The sequence below is a fragment of the Bufo bufo genome, chromosome 2 (genome assembly GCF_905171765.1).
Source record: "Bufo bufo chromosome 2, aBufBuf1.1, whole genome shotgun sequence".
Lineage (NCBI taxonomy): Eukaryota > Metazoa > Chordata > Amphibia > Anura > Bufonidae > Bufo > Bufo bufo.
The window spans coordinates 59,929,898-59,955,942 of record NC_053390.1 but is presented as its reverse complement, the minus strand read 5'-3'; the positions used below and the strand labels follow the sequence as shown (position 1 = coordinate 59,955,942).

At 39.8% G+C, this 26,045-nt stretch overlaps 1 protein-coding gene across 2 annotated transcripts in view; it reads left to right on the top strand.

Annotated features, from left to right (window-relative positions):
* The window catches only part of SETBP1 (SET binding protein 1), a 190,410-nt gene that overhangs the window by 141,196 nt on the left and 23,169 nt on the right, over window positions 1-26,045 (top strand). For both annotated transcript variants that reach the window (XM_040421157.1, XM_040421156.1), the window contains one exon: window positions 3,982-7,393. In XM_040421157.1, the coding sequence (XP_040277091.1) occupies window positions 4,009-7,393 (3,385 nt within the window). In that variant the 5' untranslated portion in view covers window positions 3,982-4,008. The remainder of the gene's footprint in view (window positions 1-3,981; window positions 7,394-26,045) is intronic.

Below are 26,045 nucleotides of genomic sequence, written 5' to 3'. Positions count from 1 at the left end.
TCTTGGGGTTCCTGATATCTCATAAGCCACTACAAGATACACCACATCCAAATGCTCCACATCCAATATGCTCGTGAAGGTGATCTCTATAGATGACCTTTAACAAACTATGAGTCTCCAGTGATGTACATGTTCGTTCCATTGCCACTATGGTCTACCATTACAAGTATTATCTCTGTCAGGAGGTCACAGTTTCTATAGGTAGTTTCCCCAATGGCTCTTCTTTGTGTATTTAATTTTAGTTTCTGAATACTGGATGTTGCCACATTGATTTCACCTTGAAGCCTGTCATCAGGGTGTCGATAACTCAAGCTATATTGCTTTATCTTCTATCAACTGTTATGAACTGTGAGCTGTGGAGATAAGGACCCAGTGCTTTGATGTGATATCAACCCTTACAAACCAAAAAACAAACAGACATTTCAGCTGTGAATCTGTGCGGCCTTAGCCATGTGCTCGTCCAAGATAGAGGTTTACGCCCGGTGTGATGAAATCCTCATTCACTCACAGTTATCTCTCTCCCTCCATTCGCCCATCTGTTTTAGAGCTCCACTGGTTCCTGAAATGAAATATGGAATTTTTTTTTTTAAGATTTCTTGCAAGGATTCAAAATGGCCGACGTGTCTTGTAGGTTCTTGTTAGTATTCTAGCAGTAATTCTATACATGATGCCTTCATCTTATGTACATTTAGATTCTAAACTTTTTAGGCCAAAGGAATTGCAATATTCCAAAATATATGTCCATGTGTGTAGGTAGATCTGTATTATTTTCTCTTATCAGAATAGTAGTAATTTGTTGTTGTTTTTTTTTTTTTTACATTTAATTATTTTTTTATTGAATTATTATTTTTATTTTATATCTTTATTTTGTTCTGGGTATTTTTTTATTTTTTATTTTGACCTTGCATTCATTTTGTTCTATATCTTTCATTTTGTCCAATATATTTTTCCTTTATTAAATTTTTTACTTTTGGATTAGCAATTTTTTTTCTATATCTTTCACTTGCACTGATATTATTTTTAATCATCTTTCATTTTATACTGATGTTTCACTTTTTTTTCTATCAGTGTTATTAATGTTTTTTTATAGTAAAACAAACTTGCTGATTTGAGTTTCTACTTGCCTTTTTAAATTACTCTCTACTCAGATAGCTTGTCGTAATTAACCCACAGAAGCCATCAATGATGCACCATTTTTCAACTTTTAGGATGATTAGAATATGAAAATGAAGGGCACAATGGTGCAGATGTTTTAAAATCACAGCAGACAGCAATTAGTGACATGAGAGCCAGCTGCTTATCTCTCCAGATAAAGCCTCTTAATAGGGAATTACACTGGCGGAGCCATTAACACAGATAGATCTGCAAATGATTTAAAGAGGGGGCGTCGCAGAAGTAGCTTTGATTCCTAAAGAAACATAGGAGACTCTCGGAAATGTATACATACTTATTATATTTTGTTAGATATTTTATATATATAACTAGTTTTATGTTTTTTTCTTGACTTCTTGTCACATTACAAATCTTGCATTATCTAATTATTCGGCAGAGGCCCATCTGGTCACCACAATGCCATGGTCTTTGCCTCGCCTAAGACTGTCTTCACATGCAGCAGATTTTGGTTTCAGGAATTTTTGAGCCTGAATATCTGTATCTTTTACCTGAATGGGGCTTGCACAGATTCATATGCTTCCTGTCAAAATAACCCTATTCAGATAAATGGAACTGATTTTCAGTTGCAGAAATTTCTGTAACAAAATCTGCCACACGTAAAGGTCGTCTTTAACCCCTTTACAGTTTTGCTTCAGCTCTGCTTGGGCTTTGAGAAAATGCACTAACAAAGCCCAAGCAGAACTCCAACAACAAGAGGGAGGTAAGGCCTGCTTTAACCTGAGATATCTGGGGCTTCGTAAAGACTACAACTGATCTTTTTTTAAAGCTGATGGCCTACGTTTTAAAACGAGACCAGAATGGCAGCATGATCTCCTCTACATTGGGAGATATAGCTGTTAAAAATCTGTTGAAAGTGAAAACAGGTTTTAGCTGCTTTCACTCCCGACTCAATTTCTAAGCACTGTATCGCCTGATGTAGATAAGATAATGCTGCCATTCTGGTCTTTTTGTAAAGCCTATACTGTCAGCTTTCAAGCAAGTCCCATATCTGAAGCCATCACCAAGCCCAAAATATGAAGAGTTAAATCAGCTCTTTCCCGTTCAGCTGGCTGTGATCTCAGCCAGCCTGGAGAATGAGAGGGGAGCTGACAGCCTGCAGTATAGAAGAGTCAAATATAAATACATTTATAAATTTCACAACATCATAATCATACTGATTCACAAGTCATCAAGTTATTTATACCACACAGTAAACACCGTAAAAATAAATTCCAGAATTTTTTTTTATTACATTTTTTTTAAATCTTCCCCCTAAAAATAAAATGCTATTTAATACACAATATCAATGTCAAAATGGTTCCACAAAAAATCAAAAACCTACGACTTGTCCCCAAAACATTCAAGATCTCACACAGCTAAACTGAAGAAAAAATAAATGTCTTCCTTTCTCTGGGATAGGTGATAGTATAGTATAAAATGAGAATACCTCTTTAAGAGTAATAGGCAGACATGTTGATGGCCCAGTTTTGTTACTTTCCAGCAGGAAACCCTTTACATCATACCTCTCATTTATGGGTTATATCTGTTTCCAGTAGGATCAGTTAAACTCTGATCTTGCTCTTTTATGTTCGTTCAGACCGTTGTCTTTGATATCCCAGAAATATCTGTTTTCTGATTTAACCTTAATTAAGAGCATTAAAACTTTTGCAAGGTTGTATGGTTAGGGGACACTGCACAGTCACACTCAAGACTGGAACAAGGAAGATTTTCTACCAAGATTATAAACCTGCAGCTACTTTGCCCTCCCCGGCTCCATAACTCGAGTAAATTAACTCATCCGCCAAATGACTTTTACGTTTTACGAGTGCAAAATATAAGGGCGTATTAAAATCTGTGTTAGAATCGTCCTAGAGATTAATTGCCGTAGTATATAATAGGTTAAATCTGTGTGATTAATACTCATCTTCCCTAATTAGACAGCAATAATTACTTTTCAACGGCGCTTATAAATCTGTAAGTAGACTATGAAACTGAGAAGAACTTGGTTGTGTCTCGGGTGGCATGCAGTATGAGCAAGCAGCTTGCAACCTGCTGGGATTTTTATCTCTCATAATCTCTTACCAAGTGCTAAATATGGCAATGTTTCCCTCAGAAAATGGGAATTGATTCTGAAATTAAAGTCTTAACCCTAAGAGATAGTATTAGGGTTAGAGTTCAAGCTTCGTCATTTAGATAGACTGTTGCACATCCTACATTGTTATTTTATGAAGCCTTCTCATATGAAGTCTAAATGTAAAAAATAATTGTACAATTCCTCTGTCATTCCAAATGAAATTTATAAATTAACAACTGGGTGTTACCATTCCCCTTTTCACAGGGTTATCCCTAAACAGTCTGACACTGCCCAATCAGTGGTATCTGTCCCAGTGACAGAGGATGGTAAAGTCCAGTTGTTAACTTAGTCATAGATTCTCAGGAGAATTAACAGATTAGAGATACAGATATTTACTAATATCAGAAGTGCTGGCTTGATCTCTTTAAAAACTGTTCTGATAAAAATAAAGGGCATTTCTGAATTTTATCTGTTTTGGCAAAGAGGTCTAACATGGTGGCCAATATGGTTGATTTGCAGGCATGTGATGACAGTAAAGGCAGACATGTTGGTTGCCACCATGTCTTGCCAGAAAAAGATATGAGAGGACTAATTATTTCTAGTAGGACACTGATCAGATGCAAAGTAATAGAAAATAAACTACTGTTGCTAAAGTAATGTCTTCAACAACTGCTAATTAATGCATGTCAGATTATTTTTGTCAATGTATTACTATTGTGTAGCATGACTAATGAGCTTCTTCTTTTTCTTTTTAGGTGCACGAGAGGTTTCAGAAACATTCGATGCTTCATTACAACTCCAGCGTTCCTCCAGACATCACCAGTAGTACCTTAAAACCAAAGCACCAGCAGAAAAGCAACCAGAATCATCATGACTGGTCACCAAAATCAGACTCTGGCCCTTCAGCACAGAGTGGATTTCTGAATCCAGAAACTGGTAAAAAAGACTCCCCTAATGTCACCAAGAGTCCAAAGCCAGAAATAGCTTCTCAGTTTCTCAAGTCTCAAGCTAAGAAATCCAGCATGGGGAGTTCATGGAGTCAAAACTCTGCTTCCAAGGAAGGTACTACTAGTAGTTCAGCTTCATCGCCAAGTGTTCTGTCAGCTTCTAACAACAGTGAGAGTAATGAGCTTTCAAAGGTAGAGGACCAAAAGGGTGGCTCATCTGAACCACCAGAACAACAGCTTAGTAATACAAAAAAGAAGTCTGGCAAAAAAGAGTTGAGTCAAACCATGCAGGTGGCTGAGACAGAGCATGCAAAAAGAAGCCCAAAAGCACTTGAACCCAAAAGTCATGATACTACAGAAAATAAGAAGGATAATGAAAATTTGCCAGCTGCTCAACAACAGAAAGAGTTGCCTTCTGGACCTAATAGTGAGAGTGATTTGAGCCACACGCGCATCATGGTTCCCATGAAATCTACACCAGTGGATCCAACAGTTAATAAACGTAAGAAAAAAACATCCTTGAAACCAGCTGTGGACAAAAATGCACTTGACTTGGAGCAACCTTCAGGGCGGTCAGTAGTTAATGAAATCGGCAATCAGAACACTTCACAAACCCAAACTAATAAGAAGGATAACAAAGTAATCAAGCAAACTAAAGTCATTGCTCACGAACTGCCATCAAAGTTACCAGAAGTAAATGGAAACATAGGAAAAACATTTGTAAACAGCATGACCCGCCTTCAAAAATCTTGTACTTCACCTGTATCTAAAGCCATGTCTGATAATGCTCGGTCTAAAGTGTCAGAACTACAACATCCTAAATTTACAAAGAAAAGATGGGCATGTGGTAAACCTAAGATGAAGACTCCTCATGAAAATTCTTCTTCCCTCTCTGAAAAAATTGTAATAGATCCTCCTTCTGCTTACCCAATAACCCCTTCAAGCCCGCTTTACACAAATACAGATAGCCTTACTGTGATTACACCAGTAAAGAAGAAAAGGGGTAGACCAAAGAAACAACCGTTGCTTACTGTGGAGACGATCCATGAGGGAACATCGACTAGTCCAGTAAGTCCCATTAACCGAGAATTCCCTGGTATGAAGAAGAGAAAGGGACGACACAGTCTTGCTGAACTGGTCCAGATGACTCCTATGGAAAAATCCATTAGTGAGCTAGAGTTTCACAAAAAAGTTGGGAAACTTGGACTGTTGGATAAGAAGACAATAAGGACCATTAATAAAATGAAAACCCTCAAAAGAAAGAATATCTTAAGCCAAATTTTGTCTTGCTCAAGCAGCATGGCCTTGAAATCGAAATCTCAGCCACAGACAAATGCAATAACAGCTGTAACCACAACTCTTGATGCTCGATTAGGCAAGCAGATTAATGTCAGCAAGAGAGGAACCATCTATATAGGCAAGAAAAGGGGAAGGAAGCCAAGAGCAGAGCAAGTTCCCCAACAGATTGAACGTAGAACAGCCATTAAACAGACTAGGCCTGTTTCTAGCCAGCCCGAAAACCCAGCAGTGCCTTCCAATTTGCAGTCATTTGTGGCATCCTCACCAGCAGCTATTCACAGTTTTGCAACTCAGTTTATAGGTTCTAATGGAAACCATAGTCCTGCCAGCACTGATACAATATTTTCAGATTTAAAAACTATGCCAAATCTTCAGCCAATCAGTGCTCTTCCAACAAAAACACCGAAAGGAATACACGTAAGTTCCTGGAAGTTGTCTCCGCCAAGATTATTGGCTCACTCGCCTTCCCATCTGTGTGAGATTAGTTCCTTAAAAGAAGTCACACTATCGCCAGTAAGTGAGTCTCACAGTGAAGAAACCATTCCTAGCGACAGTGGAATTGGTACAGACAACAACAGCACTTCTGATCAAGCTGAGAAGAGCTCAGAGTCTCGTAGGAGGTACTCCTTTGATTTTTGTACTCTGGATAATCCAGAGGTTACTCCATCTGATACCAGCACAAAGAGCAAGCATGGTCACCGGCAGAAACATCTCATTGTTGATAACTTTCTCGCCCATGAAAGTGTTAAAAAGCCAAAGCACAAGAGAAAGAGAAAAGGGTTGCCGAACAGGGACAATCTTCAGTTTCTTGCAGATCTTGAAGACCTTATAAACAAGTTTCAAGTCTTTAGAATTTCTCACAGAAGTTACACGTTTTATCATGAAAACCCTTATCCTAGTATCTTTAGGATTAACTTTGATCACTATTACCCAGTGCCATATATCCAGTATGACCCATTGCTCTACCTTCGCCGGAACTCTGACTTGAAATCAAAGAAAAAGCGTGGTAGACCTGCCAAAACCAATGACACCATGACAAAGGTGCCTTTTTTGCAAGGGTTTGGATACCCTATTCCCAGTGGAAGTTACTATGCACCATATGGAATGCCTTACACATCAATGCCTATGATGAACCTTGGTTATTATGGTCAGTATCCAGCTCCTTTGTATCTGTCTCACACGCTTGGGGCAACTTCTCCATTTATGAGGCCCTCCGTTCCACCACCACAGTTTCATACATCCTCTCATATGAAGATGTCTACTGTCACAAAACATAAAACAAAACATGGTGTTCACCTGCCGACATCAGTAGGCATGGGCTTGGGTGACATGACTCCTTCCAAAACTGGAGCCGTTGGACTTTCAAGCAGCCGAATTCACAAAAGAAAACACAAACATAAGCACAAGCATAAGGATGATTGTATCCTTGGAGGACACAGTGATTTCAGTGGTCTCTTTTCAGGCAAGTCCACAAGCTTTTCAAGCCATGTGGCAAATGAGAAGCTCAGTTCCTCTAGCAAGGACCTTTTCACAGTGAACGAAAAAAGCAAACACAAAGAGAGGCCGAAGCACCAGCATTGTGAAACTGGACAAAGAGGTCCAAAGAGTTCTTTCGAGGTGGACACACTTTCTTCTTTGTCTCTTTCAGATGGTCAGCACTTTGCTCAGTCTAAAGACAAAAATGACTTAACTAATGAGTCTGATAGCTGTTTGAAACGATATTCTCTAAATGATGGCAATGGCAGATCAGACTCTTCGGACCTGTTTGTGGAAATGAGCTCATCCAATGACAAGAGAGATGGGGACTTGAATGGCAATAAAAGAAGGACATTTGAAGGTTTTGGGTCCTATAGAGAGAGAGACATTCAGTCATTTCGAATGAACAGGAAGGACAGAAGTGTTTTTGATCATTCGGGATCAGGTAAGAACTTCTGTAATGTTAAGATTTATCTGAATACTGCTCATATGTCCATATGGTCTAATCCAATAGGCTTGTATTTATGTATTTTAATTGGAATTCATCAACACGAGCAATGTGTAGACACTTTTACCCATAATTGAAAAAAAACTGCACTCTGAGTAAAATATATATAGTGTGGCTGGTATACCCAATACCAAGCCAAACGAGGTGATGCATGACCCAGGTATTCACAGTACACCAAAACGACCATCAGTGCAGCTCTCTCCAGTTTTTAAAAGGAGTCTACACTTAGGAAAATGATAATTAAAGGGACATTTTTATCCTTTTTTTTTGTCACATATTACCAATCTATATTTGAATGTGTCGTATTGTTCTCCTTCCTGTCCTTGCTCTTTAACTTCCTCCCTTGTTGGGGTTGTTAGCAGGGTAAACACCTGTGGTGATTCAGTTAGAGCACCACACATTACACTAATCAATACAATGCTCTTCCGTGGGCATCTTTATCTACGCCTTTCAAGAGAGCAATAGTACTGTCATACTGCCTTCCCAATTCTATATCTGATATTATTGTGTGTATTATCTTGCATGTTCCCCTCACAGCAGCAGTAAACTGACCATGGATTACCTATATATAGAGGAGGTTTTATGATTAGTGCTGATTAGGGATGAGTGAAACATCAGAAGTCGACTTGCATAAAACTTTGTTTCAGTACTGTACGGAGCGAGCGCTCGGTACAGTATTAGAATGTATTGGCTCCGATGAGCCGGAGTTATTATTTTGCAAAGTCTCGCGAGACTTCGAATAATAACTTCAGAAATGTATTTATACTGTATATAACCATTCCCCAAACTCTGGTTCGGTTCCAAGGTACCACTTGGAACTGAACCTGAGTTCAGGAAACGTTTTTTACAGTATAAGTCAATTTCTGAAGTTATTATGCAAAGTCTCTCGACACTCCGCAAAGTAATAACTTCGGCTCATCGGAGCCAATACATTCTAATACTGTACGGAGCTCCGTACAGTATTGAAAAAAGTTTTATGCAAATAGACTTTGGATCTTTCATCCGAAGTCGATTTGCCCATCCCTAGTGCTACAGAAGGACGATATTCTGTTTCATTTTCAATGGTATAGTACATCCAAGAATTCTAAAAATGTGTTTTCCCAGAATATTTAGCTTATAAAATATCAATTTCTGATCAAAATGTACCTTTAAATGGGTTTTCCAAGATCCTGAAAAAGTCTACCTTTTTTTTCAGGAATGTGATCACACCTATGTATAGGATGTTACTGGTGTTGCAGTTTAGTGCATTGACCAGAGTGGCAACATTTCTGGAAAAAGAGCAAAATTGTCTTATTTTTTTAATTTTTTACTGATCACTGATAGAGATGAATGAATCACTCAAAATTCAGTCGACCGATTTGATTGTGGACGGAATCGATTCTAGCCAAATTGAAAGTGCTCCAATTGGCCTGAGAATTTGTGTGTGACACTGTGCGGTCTCATGGGATTCAGATTTTTCACTCTTATCTCTCACTTTTTAATTTTTTTAAATTATTTTTTTGTCTCTTTCTCTCTCCCCCCCAAAAAAAAAAAAAAATTTGATGCAGATCAAAATTAGATGCAACTCAAATTTTTATAGATTTCGGATCCAATTTGTTTCAAACCAATTTGCTCATCTCTAGTCATGGACAACCTCAAAAATTACAGCTTGTTTAAATCTCTAAATTTTAAATATGGGCTGGATGAGCTCTTTCATCCAGTGCCTGTGGTTCAGCTACATGTGATTACTTGAGTACTATACTGTAGGTCTACATCATGTATAGAGGCAGATCAGAAGGCAATATTGTTAATCTACATCATTTTATGGAGAGGGCGGCAGTATTGTCTGTGCCTGCATTTATTCTGCCGGCAAAAACTATGTACTTCTCCCTTACCAGGAGGATTACGCCAAAACGTTATCATATGGCCTGGTGCCATGTATCTTTAAAGGGGTTATCCATTATTATATAAAGATGACCGATCATCAGGATAGGTCATTATTATCAGATCGGTGGTGTTCTAAGTCATCAGCTGTTACAGGGAGCCGCTGCATTCACCGGAGCTTCCAGCATCTCTCCTAAGCAAGGCGCTGTACATAATGTAGTACAGTGGCTGGGTTTGGTATTGCAGCCCAGCCCCATTCACTTCAGTGGGGCTGAACTGCAGCTAGGCCATGTGCCCAATGTACGATAACATTACATGGCCTAGGAAGAGACCGCAGCGCTCATGAAGCATTGGCTTCATCTAACAACTGAACGGCAGGAGGTCCTGGGTGTTAGACCCCGACAATCAGGGCTCAGTACTAGGTCCTCTACTCTTCTCCCTCTATACAGCCCCCATCGAACAGACTATCAGTAGATTTGGCTTTCAATACCATCTCTTTGCTGACGAGACGACACCTAACTATACAATTCATCCTCTGACATCACCCCTGCTTTACTCCTTAACACCAGTAATTGTTTGGCAGCTGTCTCGAACATCATGTCCTCTCTGTATCTAAAACTGAACCTCTCAAAAACTGAACTTCTGGTCTTTCCCCATCTACTAACGCACCTAAACTTGATATTTCAATTTCGGTCTGCAGCACTATCATAACTCCTGTGCAACATGCCCACTGTCTTGGGGACACATTGGACTCTGATCTTTCCTTTGTTCCCAATATTCAATCACTTACACGCTCTTGTTGTCTGCACCTCAAGAATATCACCAGAATCCGCCTTTTTCTTACGGTGGAAAAGGCAAAAACTCTTGTTGCCTTGATTCAATCTCGTCTTAACTACTGCAAAGCATTACTAATCGGTCTCCCACTCACTAAACTCTCTCCCCTTCAGTCTGTCCTAAATGCTGCAGCCAGGCTCATCTATCCATCCAACCGCTACACTGATGCTACTAGTCTGTGCCAGTCACTTCACTAGTTGTCCATCCACCACAGAATACAGTTCAAACTTCTCTCCCTCACCCACAAAGTTCTCCACAGTGCTGCACCTCCATACATCTCCTCACTATCTCCATCTACCACCCTACTTGTGCTCTCCGTTCTGTTAGCGACCTAAGATTAATAACCTCCATAATTCGTACCTCTCACTCCCATCTTCAAGACCTTTATCGAGCTGCACCTACTCTCTGGAATACCCTGCCCTGGAATATTAGGTCAATTCACAACTTCTCCACCTTCAAACTTGCCTTAAAAACATATCTTTTCAGGCAGGCTTATCAAGCTACCTAAAATGACTTTTCCCTGACTAAACCTCTCCCCCACCAACTCCTCTGGCCTAAACTCGATCCTCTAGTACTCCCAAACCCGAAGCAGATTGGCCGACACCACTCCTGTCAGTTCAATAATGGCTTGAATCCTTCTTATCACAAACAACTACCTTATGTGTCACCCCCAATTCCTCGTAGATTGTAAGCTCTTGCAAGCAGGGCCCCTGACTCCTAGTGTTTCAGTTGTATATTAGCCAGTTACTTTTGTTTTGTACATGAACCCTATGAAATTGTAAAGCGCTGCGGAATATGGTGGCGCTATATGAATAAAATTATTATTATTATTGATGACCTATCCTAGGGATAATTTTTACCGGATTACGCCTTTAAAGAGGACCTTTCACTAGTATAAAAACTAAAAACGAACTATATCAGTGGGCAGAGTCCCAGGCTATGACCTGTGAGCTACGATTGGCCAGCGCTGCAGCAAGGGACAACCCTAATACAAAAACTCCGACCAGTACAACAGAGGGAGCTGCAGACACCAGAGCCTATACCGGGCGAACGGAGCGGCGCCCAGACATACTAGTAAGTGCAGGGGGACCCCTGGGCGCTGCTCTGCCCACTGATATAGTTAGTTTTTAGTTTTTAAACTAGTGAAAGGTCCTCTTTAAGTGCATAGAAATACACACAGGCAGTGGATGCATGTGATGGGGTAGACAGTAATATAAGATAACTGAGCATAACACCCTTTTACACACTAGTGAAGTTCCCTGGTAAGGGATAGTTAAAGTAATGTATACATTTTTTGTTAGCGCATAATTATATTCCAGTATAATTAAAGCAAGGGCCATGTTTAATTTAAGCAGTTTAATGTTTTCGGGGAAAAAAAGTCAGCTCAATTAAAATGTTCATTGGTTTTCTGATTGCAACTTGTATGATAGCACTTTGTAAAGATATTACTCTGCTTCTATTGGAAAAATGTTCTCTTAATTAAAAACTACAGTGAAAATAAAACTGTAATTAAATGGACTTTGGTGCTGAACAATGAGCTGGGGACTTGAATAATGTACTGCTGCCCAAATACTTGGATTGAAGCGGCAGAAGGTAGAAGGAATTCGCAATTTGCACCCTTATAGTAAGTAGAATACACAACAACAAAAAATATTAAAATTATCCCATCCTACAAATAGAATATCTACTTCATTGAGTCTCACAGTAAAGTAATGCCGCAAACTCAGAGCTGTGATCTAGTCCAATATATTTTTATGACGTGGCTTCACGTACTAAACCTGTTAGAATTGCTTTTTGGAATTCCATTATGGGAGCTACACTTGACAGGTGGGAGTGGTTGGCCAAGTTTATAGGGCAAAACCAATTATGTGTACTCTATTATCTGCTCTACATACCGTGCTTGCACCTACTGAACCAGGGCCAATTAATCATCTTCCCTTGATTTTTCATTGCTGTGTTACCTAGTTTTGGCATAGTTGGTACTTTCTCTAGTCAACCTGGTTCTGTACACGGAATGTGTTGAGCTTAGATTTCTAACCCGGAAAGCCATAGAAGTATGAGGGGAATTTATCCTATCCTTATGCTTCTTTTTGGCGTAGAATGTATTTGCAACTTTTCTAGTTGTAATCTGCATTTTACATCTTCAAAAATGGGGCATTGCAAACCCTCAGCCCTGTCTATTTCATCATTATTTACACCAGGAACTGGCGTAAATAATGAGTGAAGTCTGCGGGAGGTTAGAGATGAAGGAGGAAAGTAGTTTGACTAGGCCTGCACCTCATCATAAATGATATGCCTTCTCCCTCACTGCAGGCCCTATCAAGGCTGGCGTAACACACGCCGGCCTTGATAAATCGGGGTATATAACTCATATATAACTCGTATTCCCACATATCTGTGTAGGTATGTTTACACTATGAAGATTGTCAATCAGTGAGTGACCTGCCCTTCGGACATCTAAGCCCAGAGAGAGCAGGGTTACGACTAAATCAGTGAATCCCAAGATACAGTGAATCTTGTTCATCTCTTCCTCCTCTAAAACCTAGAGCAATTATTCTCAAGGTAATCTGTTAATTTTTTCACACACATTTGTACCACACATTTGTAAGCGGGGGTTTCTACCTGTAACACTTATTACCTGTCCATGATAAAAGTAAACCTGGCAATATACTTTAGATTGTTCATCTGACTGCTACTCCTACTGATTCCCCCCCCCCCCCAATACGTGTGTTCTCAATAGGGAGAGGGGAGTAAGCTGCTACAAGATAGCTGTGTGGGTAGCTTTTCTCCCATATAGGGGTTATCTTATCTGGACAAAGACATAGATGTTGAGATTTCGATAGTCCCAGACATCTGTCAAAATCATCTGGTTCGGGAGATACTAATCTAATATGTATCACCATTTGTAAATAGGTGACACTACAAGTGTTTTGACCTCCACTGATCATCATTACAGATGGGTTTGGGTGTCTTTGCTCCTAAGTACTCTGTAAGAAGACCAGAAGGAGATAGCGATTAGAGGCCATGCTTGTTTGTGCCCCACTCAATGAGGTACAGTATAAAAACAACAAAATGTGAAAACTCATCTGTTTCAGATAGTTCTGTAGACTGTAACAGAGAATGCAGCACGTATGCATGACCTTGGCCACTTTCGTCTCACTTCACAGAATGTTTAGATCAAACAGGAACTGTGGTGTCCTTATTCCTGTGATCTGTGGAATTATTGGTGCCCATCTCAACACCTTCAAATATGAACAGGGAATTAAGGTAACAATTGGAGAAACAGTCCTAAATCTATTGAGGTCGTGATTAAGGTCTTAAAAAATATACTTGAACGCAGTTCTCCTTTTGTGGTCATTTGGGATCTGTGTGATTTCCAAGTATTTGATGATTTGCTTGCCTATACTGTAGAATGCATGGTTGATAAATTAATAAGACACATTGAAACCAGTGGCCAATCTTGAAACTCAAATCAGGCTAATTTATTGCTCATGTGATATATTTTTATTATGGAGAAAGTACTACTTGCTACAGTACTCTAAACTCAGTTCTCTGGCCTTCAATGCTAGTCACTTAGCTTATGTTTGTTTCCTGTTTTTCACATTGATGACAACCTCGGAAACCTCAGTGTTCTCATTCCCAAACCACAAACATACATAAACTTGTAGATGAAGCTGCCTTGTATGTCTGTCTTCATATCCCTAAAAATACTATCCTTGGAAAAACTGTTTACTACCCGAAATTTCCTGTCCATAATCCTGATCCCCAACTACACTGCTCAAAAAAATAAAGGGAACACAAAAATAACACATCCTAGATCTGAATTAATTAAATATTCTTCTGAAATACTTTGTTCTTTACATAGTTGAATGTGCTGACAACAAAATCACACAAAAATAAAAAATGGAAATCAAATTTTTTAACCCATGGAGGTCTGGATTTGGAGTCACACTCAAAATTTAAGTGGAAAAACATACTACAGGCTGATCCAACTTTGATGTAATGTCCTTAAAACAAGTCAAAATGAGTCTCAATAGTGTGTGTGGCCTCCACGTGCCTGTATAACCTCCCTACAATGCCTGTGCATGCTCCTGATGAGGTGGCGGACTGTCTCCTGAGGGATCTCCTCCCAGACCTGGACTAAAGAATCTGCCAACTCCTGGACAGTCTGTGGTGCAACGTGACGTTGGTGGATAGAGCGAGACATGATGTCCCAGATGTGCTCAATTGGATTCAGGTCTGGGGAACGGGCGGGCCAGTCCATAGCATCAATGCCTTCGTCTTGCAGGAACTGCTGACACACTCCAGCCACATGAGGTCTAGCATTGTCTTGCATTAGGAGGAACCCAGGGCCAACCGCACCAGCATATGGTCTCACAAGGGGTCTGAGGATCTCATCTCAGTACCTAATGGCAGTCAGGCTACCTCTGGCGAGCACATGGAGGGCTGTGCGGCCCTCCAAAGAAATGCCACCCCACACCATTACTGACCCAATGCCAAACCGGTCATGCTGGAGGATGTTGCAGGCAGCAGAACGTTCTCCACAGCATCTCCAGACTCTGTCACATGTGCTCAGTGTGAACCTGCTTTCATCTGTGAAGAGCACAGGGCGCCAGTGGCGAATTTGCCAATCTTGGTGTTCTCTGGCAAATGCCAAACGTCCTGCACGGTGTTGGGCTGTAAGCACAACCCCCACCTGTGGACGTCGGGCCCTCATATCACCCTCATGGAGTCTGTTTCTGACCGTTTGAGCAGACACATGCACATTTGTGGCCTGCTGGAGGTCATTTTGCAGGGCTCTGGCAGTGCTCCTCCTGTTCCTCCTTGCACAAAGGCGGAGGTAGCGGTCCTGCTGCTGGGTTGTTGCCCTCCTACGGCCTCCTCCACGTCTCCTGATGTACTGGCCTGTCTCCTGGTAGCGCCTCCATGCTCTGGACACTACGCTGACAGACACAGCAAACCTTCTTGCCACAGCTCGCATTGATGTGCCATCCTGGATAAGCTGCACTACCTGAGCTACTTGTGTGGGTTGTAGACTCCGACTCATGCTACCACTAGAGTGAAAGCCCCGCCAGCATTCAAAAGTGACCAAAACATCAGCCAGGAAGCATAGGAACTGAGAAGTGGTCTGTGGTTACCACCTGCAGAACCACTCCTTTATTGGGGGTGTCTTGCTAATTGCCTATAATTTCCACCTGTTGTCTATCCCATTTTCACAACAGCATGTGAAATTGATTGTCACTCAGTGTTGCTTCCTAAGTGGACAGTTTGATTTCACAGAAGTGTGATTGACTTGGAGTTACATTGTGTTGTTTAAGTGTTCCCTTTATTTTTTTGAGCAGTGTATGTTCTATGTAAAGGTAACTGCTATTTTCTCTAAACTTTCAGTGGAAGACTAGTGGTTGATGGTAACTTTTCCAAAGCAAATGGTCATACCAGCTGAATACCATACCAGTTCAATTCTCCAACTTAATTGTTTCAGAAAAGTTGTTAAAAAAAGTTGGCCATAGATATACAGTATGTATTAGGTTGGTGGATAAAATTTTTTTGCTGGGGAGACTGGTTCTAGTAATGTGAATAATCCTCTCTGGATTTGCCAAATAATTCCAGCACTTAAATCTCTGGAATACTAGTTTCTCCTTTTAGGAACATGCACATTTAGAGTAGGTTCACATCTGTGCTAGTGAACTCCTGTAGTCTGTTCCAGCCGAGGAACGGACTACCAGAGTAATTATATCAAGCATAGCTGGACACCACTTGATCCCTATTGCCTATTATGGGATCAGAAGTTGATTTCCGGGGTGTTTCGGGCATAAATGACAGTTTTTGGCCGAACAAATACGCCTGCATGGCCTAAGAAAATAGAGGCAGATTACTGGAGATCAACTGTTTTCTATGTCTACTCAGTAGTCTATACACACTCAACAGATAAGAACTCCCACCGATTGGGACTTTGCTGTCTTATTACAGTAAATATGAAGAAAACTGATATACGATATAGAAGTCAATTGGTTGACGTGACTAGCAATTTTCTTTTTATATATTTTTCAATTCCCTAGGGAGATTTGTAGCTACAAAATGTAATCTGCTTACTAGATGGATACAGAGACTATATATTTGATCTGAGACGTGATGATGAATTATAGTTGAAAGAAGATGTAGTAATCCAGTCACCAGTCTATTGACCACCAATCTATTGACCCCATCTATCTTGCTCGGAATTGTTAAGTGGCAAGACAAGTTTCGAGTTGGCTTCTGATGTTGGTGGATGTGTTAGTTCCTATTGATGCATTCTAGATTTATTCATTTAGCTGGGAAGTAGTTTTTTTTTGTCCACATGGCACAAATGTGTCCACTTGTCAACTGCATTTCCAGTTTATGTCCATGTCCTTAGTCCTGTTCAGGAAGACAATTATCTACTATTTATGTTCCTTCACAAGTAAGGTAGATTAGGAGGGAGCTATGTTGGTGGAGTTACCCTGCCCTGATATCTATAATGCATTTAATCCCAATTATTGAAATGTTTTTCTAGCTTCTGTATTCTTTATCTGGGTCTATCAGTAGATATATTTTTCAACTGTTTTGCTCATTTTATTATTATCCAGCTTGAGATCGTTGCCTTCCAGCATTGATAGTTGTTTCCCATCAATGTTTTCAGATACACACTATTGCTGGACAGCATGCATAGCTTTGCCAAGTTTTTTTTTCTTTTCCCTTACTTACAATGGTCTTCGTTGACCAAGTCAAATGTGTTTTTCTTAAACATTTGATTTTACAATGGGTATTACTAGAATAAACATGCATCAGTGCTGATTCTGAATTTGGGGTCGCATGGCTATACCTTATGTCAGCTGAACTCAGCTCTGCTGCCTGGTTTTCAATCTGCAGTATTTTATTATAATCTCTGATAAAGTAGATATACAAAATATTTTGACTTACAGACCCTTCTGTACATGTGGAGTTTGAAAGCCCGGTCAACTCTAAGGAAAAGAAAGAATTCTAGAGAGTAATGGCAGCCCAAGAGAAGTCCTGCAGTAAAGCAAAAAATCCTACATTGCAGTTTGCTTTCCAAAGAACATGTTTGCTACCATCGGCAGCCATCCATTTACCAATAGCAGTATATGTCGCTGTCACTTTGAGATGACTAATTCTGTCTTGTTGTTGAAATAAATTGCATACAGTCCTAGGAGACGCCATACAGTCCCGGGCAACTGGTGCACTTTCAGATCGAATCAGACTTATTCAGAACCTAGTCAAATCTCCCAACCAATTCAATCAAATCCAAATAGAATTTCAAGAAATTTGCTCATCAGTAACTATGAATATATTTGTTGCCTCCATGAAACTAAGCAGGTATGTTATGGCTGCACTATTTATTTGGCATAAAATCCGCTTGGTATTACCTATGCTGGCAATCCAAGGTGTCAAGGGAGAATAGTAATTACGATCAAAGAGTTCTCCTGCATAGATTTATAGCATAGCCCGTAACTGGTCCCCAGTCACAGGCCTTGGATAACTAGGAAGGTGGAGGGAATTTTTCCCCTGGAATGCTGTTAACATTTCCCCATGGAGACATAATGTATAACTAGAACAAATATCAGCTACAAATCACAGCCAATCCGATCAACACATTTTTAATTTTTTTATTTGTATATTTTGACAGCAGCCAGGTGTGAAAAAAATGGCAGCCTTCCCAGAAGCCTCTCGAGGTATAGGTGGCATTTGTTAAATCATTACACAGCTTAGTGTTTTAGATATCATGCCAGAGGAGTGACGCTCTTACTACTGCACTCTCATAGGGTATAAGCATCGTGGGAAAAGATGGTCCTAGTCGCTTGTGAATGAATTAAAACTGGGTACATATGAGCCTATTTTATGAGCATTTAGTGATCAGTCGATGTTTAACGTGGCATAAAAAGCCATAAAACTTGGGTTTCCCTTAAAAACACCCGGGCAATCACCCAATGCATAGTTTTCTCTTTTTACAGAAAAATGTAACCTAGTTACTAGGGTTGAGTGAATTAAAAGATCCGTAGTGGACTTCGATCTGAATTTCAGGGAAAATTTGATTCTCCATGAAGCTGAATTTCTTCATGCTTTGTGGTAACGAACCAATCTTCCCTGAAATGGCAGTAAAAAAAAAAATCATGCTCACCTCATCCATTTGAGCGTGAAGAGACCGCCTTGGCCATCTTGATAGAAAATGCCATGCGAAATATCCTGAGCAGTGATGTATAACATCACCACTCCAGTCAGCAAAAATTAGCGTGGGATATTTAATCAAGATGGCTGAGGCGGCCTCTTCACGCTCAAATAGATGAGGTGAGTATTATTATTATTGTTTTTAACTGATTAACCCCTGAAAGCCCTCATTTTTAATCTCTGATGCCACGATCAGCGATGAATGCGGCATCTGAGGGGTTCAATGATGGGTGTCACTGTTCCCCTCATCGCGCACCAACTACTTTGAAAAAAAAATGCACTTTGTGATGAAGTAATTCATCACAAATCAAATTTGTTTGTGAAATTCGGCAAATCAGCCAATCAAATTTTTGTAAACTTTGCTCATCCCTAATAGTTACATTGTTTTACTTCTATCTATCTTACTCATTCTGAATTAGAGCCTGAATTATACTCCAGAGCTGTATTCACAGTTTATCAAAGCTATAATGCATATATGTATTATGGCATGTACAGTAGTTTCCCTGCATCAAATTGGTACCTGGTGTAAAGATAACTCTTTCTAGAATGGAAATTGACAAGCCAAGCTCTGTATAGACACTAAACCAGCAGAGAATGCTGGAAAATTTCATGACTGAAGCCTGCTGAATTCAGAATACAGTTCTGGAGTAGCTCTAGCTAAGGCAGTACAAAATAAGTAATATATGTATACAGTGACTGCATCAGCAGAATAGTGAGTGCAGCTCTGGAGTATAATACAGGAAGTAACTCTGGATCAGTACAGGACAAATTATGAAATGTATGTACATAGTGACTGCACCAGCAAAATTAGTGCAGCTCTGGAGTATAATGCAGGACGTAAATCAGGATCAGTAAAGGATAAGTAATGTATGTACACAGATTGCAACAGCAGAATGGTGAGTGCAGGTCTGGAGTACAATACAGCATAAGTAATGTATGAACACAGGGATTCCACCAGCAGAATAGTGAGTGAAGCTCGGAAGTATTTACAGGCTGTAAGTAAAGCTCGTTACAATGTACATAATGTGAAGTATTTACAAGATGAGTCAACTTTTTATGTAGATTCACTCTGTATGTAAACTGTAAAATGACCTTTAAAGGTCAATTTTCCCATACAGTAAATAATTATAGGAGATTTTCTGAAAATTGTTTGCTGGAAAAATCAAACAGGAATGGTTTTGCAACCAGGTAATGAGTAGAATAGTTTAAGTAATTGATACAAGGAAGGTTTCATCAGGTAAGGTTAGACATAGATTATCCAAGGTCCCCCCGATCTTCATGAATGGTGCTTTTTTGTCTTCTAAAACTCTTTCCACCTTTGCCTTCCTAATAAGATGTAGATGTTTTGGAGTAAGTACTGAAGTGTTTACTCCAGTTTGTTTGGTTGTCAAGTGTTCTTCCAGCATTAGCTTAAGAGATCATTTGTGAGACTTTAGACTTCTTATTTTCCTTCAGCGTGTTTGTGGCTAGTCCCAAGGATTAGGAGACATTGTATCATGAGGAATGCAGAGTAACTTCCAGCTTGCAACTCAATTAAATTTGTACATTGTGTTCCTATATTTTTTTTCCTGAGAAGGCTAGAATGTCCCTTTTTAACTTTTTCTCTCTTATCACATTTATCTAAGTTTATCTTGGCTCCTTTATTTCCTTTGACATTTTCGGGAATCGAGTGAGCGGTGAGATCAAGACACAAGTTATCTCCGATTCACATTCTTATGCAAGTGTACAGTTAATTTGTATGGAGGTCTTCACACTACCCAATCCATAAATAGTTATGTTGTTGCAGGGAAGACTTTGATACGGGAATTACATTTTTTCCCCTTGCTCAACAGGCTTCCCGTCTCTTGGCTTGTTAGGATATATTAAATTTCCAGTTATTTTGATACATAAATTACCAGGCTATTACTTAACAGCTTTCCATGGATTAATTTTGTTGCATGACATGAGCTTCATTAAAATTACAAAAATTACTTTGGAAATCCTTTCCATTGTTGTTAAGGAAGGGAATGCTAGAACGCATCAAAATTAGTAATTTCTTCAACCTTATAGATAATCTATGAATTGAAGGAAATATTTTTTGTCCATGTGATTCTCGCTTCATCTTCAGCTGATCTTATCCCAAAAATGTAAAACTTTTTTTATTTTTTATTCCCATATCTTGGTAACTTTATTTCTTTCTGTGGGTGGGCAGCAGCTCATCAAGCACCTGCATCTTCCAGGATGCATTCCAATGTGCTCTTGTTAAACCTTTCCTCACCTGCATAGAAAATAGTTCCTTACATATAGCCCTAGGTGACTTTACATTTACTTAGATAACAGTCAGCCAAGTGCAGATTTTGTGTATAGCTATGCCTGTATGGCACCTCACCCACCCCTAATCACTTTGGGCATTGCCAATCGTGTTTATGTTCTAAGTAGGTAGAGTGGTATAAGGCACTGACACACACCCCTCGTGACAGCTTATCTCTCTTGAGGAAACGTTGGGAATGCCGAAATCCAACATGACTAACCTTTTGTTCCCCAAACATCTAATGTCCTCAACACCAGTCGCGGTCATTTTTTCAGGATTTCCTTAGTATCGAGCAGTTGATATAATTAGTGTCAATGCTTCAGGACTTGCCACAGGTATTCAAACTGTGGGATATTCTCAAATCATGACCAGCAGGTGGTCCTTGAGGACTGAAGTTGAGGAACTCTGCATTAGAGGATCTTCAGGTTTAGCCGACATTCATCTAATGTGTGTGGGCCAATTTTGAGATACATATATCTGGAAAACTTTTGTATGGCCATTCTGCCAGGTTCAATGACACATCGCATACCCTTGTGGGATCCTGTAATAGTGGCCGTATTGACTCAAATAAAACTAAAATATTGTGAAATTGGGGTAATTTACGATCAGAAATATGCCTATATTAGGCGTATTTCTGGCGCAGATTGTGGCACAAAAGTTATTTATGCCACAATCTGTGACTTTTCCCCACTCACGCCAGATCAAAAAAATTGGGCATGGTGTGGGGGCGGGCCTGCGGGCCCATCTCATACATTATTTTCTCTGCCTTTTTCCATCTCTACATAACTTCAGCAGATCCACCGCCAGCACAGGGGCTTATTAAGACCGCCAGTCTTAATAAATGACAACCCTATGTCTTCTAAGCTTGGATCTATGAAATGAGAGTTAGAGTAGATGTCCTAGATGTTAAAATAAGGAAGTTAAAGGGGTTTTCCAAGATTTTTTAACTGATGATCTCTCCTCTGGATAAGTCATCAGTATCTGATCGGTGGGAGTCCGACAGCCGGAATTCCCACCGATCAACTGTTTGAGACTGCACGAGCACTCACAGTGGTGCCATGACCTTCTTGCAGCTTTTTTTAGGCCGTGTGATGTCACGTTTACTGGTCACATGGCCTAGGCGCTGCTATACAAGGTACAGGCACTATATAATGTATGGCTCTGTGCTTGGTGAGCAGAGAGAAGGCTGCGATAGTACTGCGAGTGCTGTTGCCTTTTCAAACAGCTGATTGGCGGGGGACCCTCATCAATCAGATACTGATGACCGATCCAGAGGTAATCAGTTAAAAAAAATCATATTCTATGTAGTTTCACATAATTTTATAAGATAAGTTGTGCTTTATTATAAGTATTTTTACCTCCTTTTCTACCACCAAGGTTATTGCACAACCATAAATATGTAAGTATGAATACAGTGTAGCTCTAGTCGTATTTTTATATCTGTCATTTTCCATGTTACATTTTGTACAGAACACAGAAAAAGTTTGTGTGCGCTGAGGTTACTTTGGCTTTTTTCCCCTTCCCTTTCCAAGAATATTTCCAGGTAATTCAGCCACAAACACAAAAGCATTTCTATTTTACATTCAATTATTTATGGTTTCTGTAACCCATGTCTGCAACGTCTGGGGCAGGAAAGCAAACACGGCGCTGAACGCGGGACTGAACGTGCCAGCTTCACTTTGTACTTGATGGGGAGCTTTTTTTTATTTTTAATAAATGATATTATGAAGTGCTGGTGAAAAAGCTGTTCCCTCTCCTTTCACTACAGAGAAGGTTATTGTTTTGTTCAGTTTGAGTTCTAATTAAAGGGACAAAAATTTTTGCATATAATATGCCGTAATTTAATAGTGGTAGTGGTTAGCGCAGGGTACCTTGATTCTAATTGGTTTCTGCCATCAGGAAGGTTCAAGCATTTGTGTTTCAAAGGGTCGATAATAAAATCGGTGTGATTATCATCTTTAAAGGGTGGGGGGAGTCACATACATATCACTTGGGGGATAGGTCACTGCTGCGTCCAAGCATTGGCTACTGCAACATACGAGATCCCCATCCACTTTTGAAGTTAAGCAAGGAACTGGAACGCGGTGAGTCGGCAAAACTGAATATCTGGGAACGGGTAAGTATGCTTCCCTCCACGGTTCTGGCGGAGGGTTTAAAATGTGTACAACAACTTTTAGGGTTGTAAGTAGGGATGAGTGAATCCACAGTCGATTTGCATAATACTTTGTTTGAATACTGGATGGAGCGAGCGCTTCGTACAGTATTAGAATGTATTGGCTCAGATGAGCCGAAGTTATAACTTTGCGAAGTCTCGTGGGACTTCGCATAATAATTTCATAAATTAATTTCTACTGTAAAAAAATTTTTCCCGAACTTGGGTTCAAACTAAGTATTATGCAAATCGACTTCGGATGTTTCATCCGAAGTCGATTCGCTCATCCCTACTTGTAAGAGATTAGAAAAAACATGGCTGCCCCTTCTTCCAAAACTTATACGTGTCGAGAGGTGATTTGTGATACTGCTTTTTTACTTCTATTACCTTCATTGAAGCTCAGTTGTAATACCAGATCACAACCTTTGGACAAGAGTAGCACTGTTTTGGAAGTTTTCTTGTACCTTCCTTTTTTCAAGTAATATATATGCTATACACTAAATTCTTATAGTAAAATCATGAATCCTCTAAAAAATCTAATTATCCAAATTGTGAAATAATTTAGAAACCTCACAATACCTGGAGCATAAAATAATGGCAAGTATCTTTAGGCATATTTTTGTGACCATTTACTAGTCTAAAGTAGTTGTCTATCCACCGTCTTCAGAAGGTGCCAAATTAGAAGACTTTTACTGTATAACCAGGTAATCAATTTAGTGGTTGACCTCATCACTTCTTTTGAAGTATGTTCCCTCTATGCTTTCTCTAACGGATACACTGGTGTAACTGGGATATTAAATCTGCCCTCGGAGAGCCTGTTAGTGGGTAACAAGAGTTTTTCTTCTGGCTGTTGGCACAAAAGCAAACTGTGCAATTACTTTCATTTAATGCCAGGAAAGGTTACTCTTTCCAGCACCAGGTATATTTTGCCAAGTATCATGGCAACACAGGTGAAAGAGAGGTCAGTCCACTTCAGTAAGTGTCTCTTAATGTTGTGTTGAGTCATCTCCTCAGGCTTGGAGACCACTGAGCTGTAACGCGGTCTGGTGCAGGAGGCATCCGTTTTTTATGTATTTGTTTGTTTCTCTCCTGAAGAGTTTGTGATTTGCAATCTTGTGTATTTTTCGATGTTTATTTTGGAAAAGCTCCTTGAACTCGATCAAATTTCTCTTCTGGTTTCTGCTAGAAAGGTCTTCTTGTGGTAGAAAGGTATTTTGCTCCTGGTAATTTTCCATCCCCTAGATGAATTTTAGTTTTGTGGAGTTGTGCCATTTCCTAGCATAGCAAACTTGTGTCAATTCTTGAAGGGTTTATTGAATGTCACATCCTTGTTAACTGTTTGGTGAAGATTTAGCTTTCTATGGTTAAAGTCCAAAGTTTTTTATGAGCCCAAAAAGTTTTTTACATTGAGCACCTGTAGGTTTTCCGGCCCTAAACTCTTAGTTACTTATGTCTTGATGATCTGTTTGGTAGGAATCCAACTGCTATGTGTTTAGGTTGCCTATTAACCTTATGTTTTCTGTCTGGGTGACCACTATCTGTGTACTTAAAGAGATCACATCAATTTTCTATACAGTACAATGTCAGCCTTGTATTATGTCACTTCCATACTTTAGTCAGTACAAAATAAGGAAGAAAACCTCTTTCTTTCTCATAAAAACTGGAGATGGTCTCTGCCTCCCTCCAGGCTCTGTAAAGGAAGAGGCTCTGTCAGCTCTCTATGGTCTCCTTTGATAGCTCCGTTGTGTGGTCCTAATTCATGAAGATGCTTAGAGCTGTTACTGCCGCTATAGGAATATATCATTACTTTGTGTCCATTACTGTTTTGTAACCCTTAATATTGGATTGTAAGTTCAGCAGGGCAAGTTGTCCAATAACTTTTCTCTATGTCGTTGCCCAAACATGTATGAGTCACCCCCCAAAAAAACTAATTGTTGTATGATTCCTATAAATCTGGCATCAGCACGTTTATCATGACAACCCACTTTGCTTATCTACCAGCTTCATTTCACAGTCACTCGTAATGTGGACAGCTTTAACCCCCCTTTATAAATATTGGATCTGTATAAGGCGCCTTTCAGTTTGTGCCAAGTGGATGTGCCCTGGTGTGACACTGGGTTAAAGAGCTGTACACAATGTTTTCTCTCTGACACAAAATGCTGTTATTCCATCCTCTAGCATGTAGCTTCCCAGAGGCCAAATAAATCTACAACGGCCGCGGCTCTGAAGTTAGATTTTTTTCACGCAACCTTGAACTGGAGTCAGAGCTTTCAATCACAATTATTGTCCTAAAATGGCATCTTTGTTTAATTCATAGTTTATATATAATTTTTTTCAAGCACATTTTCCTGCAGAAACACAACTTTTGCTACAACCGTGAAGAGAGACCATTCTTCGGTTTCATACTTTTTGAAGACATTGGTTCCATGTCATTCATAATAAGTGTTGAAGAAAAATTCGATTCTGCTGCTTCAGCGAATTTCACAAAGAAATTTGCTTGCTTCCTAATGAATTACTTTGTCACGAAGCACATTTCTTTGTAAGTAGCAGGCACGATGGCGAGGGACGGCGATTACGCTGCTGCCGTGCGTCATTGAACCTCCCCCAGATGCCGCTTTTATTGCTGATAGCGGCATCTGAGAATAATAGTGAGGGCTTTCATGGGTTAATCTGGCCTCCATTTCAGGGTGAAGAGGCCACCACAGCCATCTTGATTGAAGTAACTGTACAAAATCTTGCGTGGTGTGTGATGACATCATCACTCTGGCCACTCTGGTTATGTCATACGTCACCAAGCATGAGATTTCCCCCGGGATCTTCAATAAAGATTTCCGCGGTGGCCCTTTGTGCTCAAATGGATGAGGTGAATATGTATTTATTTATTTATTTATTTATTTTACCACCATTTCAGGGAGAATAGATTTGTTAACACGAAGCACGAGGAAATTTGGCTTTGCAGCAAATCAAATTTTTTATGAAATTCGGATTGAAGTCCACTTCAATTTTATGGCTTTTTATGGCGATTCACTCAACCTAATTCATAATGCTTTACTTCTTACTAACAACCACAAAATGCTTATGGGTCATATTTATTTGGTTCCAGTCTTTGATAGTCACATTGTAATCCACAACCAGTGCTATCTTCTGACATGTCTACAGGTCAAAGAGTTCCTGATAAAATTCAGTTTTCTTCAGGTCTATTTAGTATGTTCAGATGATCCTGGAGCAGATTAGTGGAATCAGCTGGA